The following is a 3935-nucleotide window of genomic DNA, read 5'->3' as shown; positions in this document are numbered from 1 at the left end:
TCACGTCAAGTTTGGATTTTATAAATCACAACCTTAGCGTAAAAAGTGGCGTACGCAAGTTTCTGGGCTTAAATTGTGCGTACGCCAGTTTTATAAATCCGACCCCAGATCTGTTTGAAAAAAATTATTGAAGCGTTTAGAACCATTGGGCCTCATGCAAGAACTGTTCGTACGAACAGATTTGTTCTTAAGTTGTGTGTACGAGTGATTTAGGAGAATTTGTGGCATTCACCAATTTTCTCGTATTCTAAGAATTTTTTTCAGATACGAACAAAATTCACGAGGGGTCCAGACCTGTCGTATATTTTACGAGCAGTCAGTCTGCTGTTATCCAGTCTGATTTTCTTCACTAATAACTTTATATTTCATTAGTTTTATGATACTTTTGAGTTGAAAATAAATCACACTCAATAATTATGTTGAAAATAGGCTATTCTGTTTGGTTTAGAATTATAATTTTAAATGTAATAATATAGACTAACAATATAAATTGGATAAATTAAATTAAATTGGCTACAAATGCTATTGTATAGCACAATATTAATATGAAGTTAATTGAAGTTTGGAGACATGTGAAAATTATTTTTTTCAGAAATGCGCTGACACCACCTGCGGGGGCGGCGGGGGTGTTAATGGTGCGCGACTGCTTTTCTTCTGAATAAATGAAAGCTATGTAACAAGGTTGTCTACACATAAATTAAAAATATTTGACCAAAGGAAAACAAGAGCAGGACGAGAGAGAGATGAATATGATTTTGATTTTTATTTCTGTGACTTTATACGACCCACAGGAGACACAACATTAACAGTCGTCATTTCATTCCTTGGCTTTAGCAGCTCCTTTAATTCCACAGCTGACGCTGCTAAAATGACTGATTTTCTTTTCTGGATCTCTGAGAGCAGGACTTCACTCTCTGAACTCGTAAAGTTCTTCTTTTTACTTTGCGATGTCATTTATGAATGGACATTTCCTAGTATGTGGGGCATGAAACCTAGCCTTAATTGGTGTTTTTGGGGCGGTAAACATGCAAATCACCTCTCCTCATGCACAAGCACCTGATACACATTCATCAGTTTACACTGCACATTTACACACTTTTCCTGAAGATAAAAGATTTTATTGAATCTGACGTGGTTTGTTCGTACAAACCCTTCGTATGAACAAAAGTAAGAGAAATTTAGGATAAGAATGCGAACATGTTCTTGTGTGAGGCCCAGTGTTTCATTAAGAAAGATTCTCCTCAATGAAGCTGAGTGACATGGACCCAAAGAACAACACATACTGTACAGTACAGCTGATGGAACCATCTGGACCAGGGATCACTTTGGGGAATGTTAACCCAGACCTACATTAACAAATTTTACTCATTGTAACCTGGTCTACAGCAGTGCTGACCTTACTGGATCTGATGTTAATCTGGTTCAGGGGTGATGCTGACTTCTCTGGGATAACTGGATTGGACCATCATAAAGTAGAAACAATTCAGGCAATGTTGTCAAAAGAATCAGGATCCTCAGCTGGACTGAGGTCTGTTCCTTTTATCTTTTAACTGGTTTTAAACCATTGGTGCCACCACCATGTTTCACAATATAACAGTAGGGATGGAGTTCTTAGTGAATGTGATTTTAGCTTGTCATCATATAACTGCTGCTTCTAGTGGACCTCCATCTCCTAGCTCCACCAGGGTTATTTTTGTCCCCCCAGATGTTTCCCTGATTAATGTCTTCCTTATCTGGTCTATGTTTTGTTGGAAGTGCTTCTCTAGGCAGGTTTGTTCCTAATAGTGAATTTACAGGACATCCATGAGATGATTATGGTTCATTACTGATCTGTACTTCTTCACAACTTTGTGTTTGGAGAGTACCTTGGTCTTCACACTTCTTAGCTTGTCGTAGACCTTACTACTTGGAGGTGTTGGACTTCTGTTGGTTCTGTCAGAACAGGTGTATCTTTTTGAGATCTTTAAATGTGTCTTTAATGTTTCTAATGTTTCTAATGTCTCCAGCTGATCACACCGCATGCCATCAGGGTCCAGACTCCGCCTCGACACATCCCCGGAGTTGTTGAGGTCACATTGTCCTACAAGTCCAAGCAGTTCTGCAAAGGGGCACCAGGACGATTTGTTTACACAGGTAACTCAACCGTACACCTTCATCTGGTATTTCAGTCTGTGGTTCTGATCAGGTTTTCAGACTCCAATCATCTCTAGACATGTTTCCAGAAAACCTTCAGAGTTTCTATTGGGTTCAAACATCTGGATCATTTAGACCCACTTTGACCAGAATCATCAAGTTGAAATCTTTGGTTCTGGTCAAAGAGCTTAGGATAGTGTTGTGGTGACTGTATTCTCTTTGAATAATTCAACTACAAAAAAAAAAGAACTAAGATGGAAACAGAATTCTCATGTAAGTAATGTTACTCAGCTTTTTCAACAAACCACACAAACACAGAACAAAGTACAGATCTCTGGCAGGACCGGAACAAGCTGAAGCTCAGACAGGAATAAAAACAAATCAGATTAAAGTGGAGATCTGTGTAGACATGTATATTTCATTAGAAGATAAACACATCACACAGTCAGTTTTCATGTGAGCTTTCAGACACAGTATGTTCATGAATTTTTTATGAGTATTGATCAAAGAGAATCAATCGCTCCGACACCTGTCTGACCCATCTTTAGATTCCCATTTCCACTTAGACAGAACCTCAGTTGTTCTTCATGTAAACCATTTCCTGATAGCTGCGTTTCTGATCTGTATCGACATCTTGAAACACTTTATTAAAACCTTATAAAACAACGTGTACTGTTACAGACACCAGGAACTTATAAGAGGATCGATTCAGATTTATTTTATTCACTGCAGGTTTGGTTTAAAGATTCTGATTCAAGTTCAGATTATCAGCAGAATAAAATTTTTTTATCCTGAATTATTATCATCACTGAAAACTAAAAGCACGAACAGAAAGCACAAATCTGTCAAGACCTTGAGCCGTGTTTCCTGTAACATTATTCAAGAAGCATGCTCCACCCTGGGCGCCTGTGGCAGAGTGGTTAGGGGAGTCGTCCTGGAACTGGAAGGTCGCCGGTTCGATCCCCTGTCCAGCTGTTTCAGTTGTTGTGTCCTTAGGCAAAACACTTCACCCCTAATGCCTCTGATGTGTGTCCCATCAGTGTACGAATGTGATTGGCACTGATTAGTCTCCATAGATGATTGTACATGTTAGCTTTGTAGGAGATCTGATAGAGTGCTGTGTGAATGGGTAAATGAGGACACAGATTGTAGTGTGAAGAGCTTTGAGTGTCCTGGATGGATAGAAAAGTGCTATATAAGTACAGTCCATTTACCCTGAAAACAGAATCGAGTTCCTACGAAAACTGTTCCCTGTCCTAATGATGGTCTGTTACTTGTCCTGATGATGGTCTGTTACCTGTCCTAATGGTCTGTTACCTGTCCTGATGGACAGTTACTTGTCCTAATGGTCTGTTACCTGTCCTGATGGACAGTTACTTGTCCTAATGGTCTGTTACCTGTCCTGATGGACAGTTACTTGTCTTAATGGTCTGTTACCTGTCCTAATGGACAGTTCCCTGTCCCAACGATAGTATGTTACCTGTCCTGATAGAAAGTTACCTGTCCTGATGGTCTGTTACCTGTCCTGATGGTCTGTTACCTGTCCTGATGGACAGTTACCTGTCCTAATGGTCTGTTACCTGTCCTGATGGACAGTTACCTGTCCTAATGGTATTTTACTTGTCCTGATGGACAGTTACTTGTCTTAATGGTCTGTTATCTCTCCTGATGGTTTGTTACCTGTCCTGATGGACAGTTACCTGTCCTAATGGTCTTTTACATGTCCTAATGGACAGTTACTTTTCCTAATGGTCTGTTACCTCTCCTGATGGTTTGTTACCTGTCCTGATGGACAGTTACCT

The 3935-nt window shown here is 39.7% G+C and overlaps 1 protein-coding gene across 1 annotated transcript in view; it reads left to right on the top strand.

Annotated features, from left to right (window-relative positions):
• The window catches only part of LOC106531161 (transcription factor COE3), a gene marked incomplete at its 5' end in the record, with an annotated part of 43311 nt that overhangs the window by 23595 nt on the left and 15781 nt on the right, over positions 1-3935 (top strand). The window contains 1 exon segment of the mRNA XM_014026944.1: positions 2007-2133. Within this exon segment, the coding sequence (XP_013882398.1) occupies positions 2007-2133 (127 nt within the window).

Source organism: Austrofundulus limnaeus, unplaced genomic scaffold, assembly GCF_001266775.1.
Source record: "Austrofundulus limnaeus strain Quisiro unplaced genomic scaffold, Austrofundulus_limnaeus-1.0 Scaffold602, whole genome shotgun sequence".
Taxonomy (NCBI): Eukaryota; Metazoa; Chordata; class Actinopteri; order Cyprinodontiformes; family Rivulidae; genus Austrofundulus; species Austrofundulus limnaeus.
This window is presented reverse-complemented; position numbering and strand designations above follow the sequence as displayed.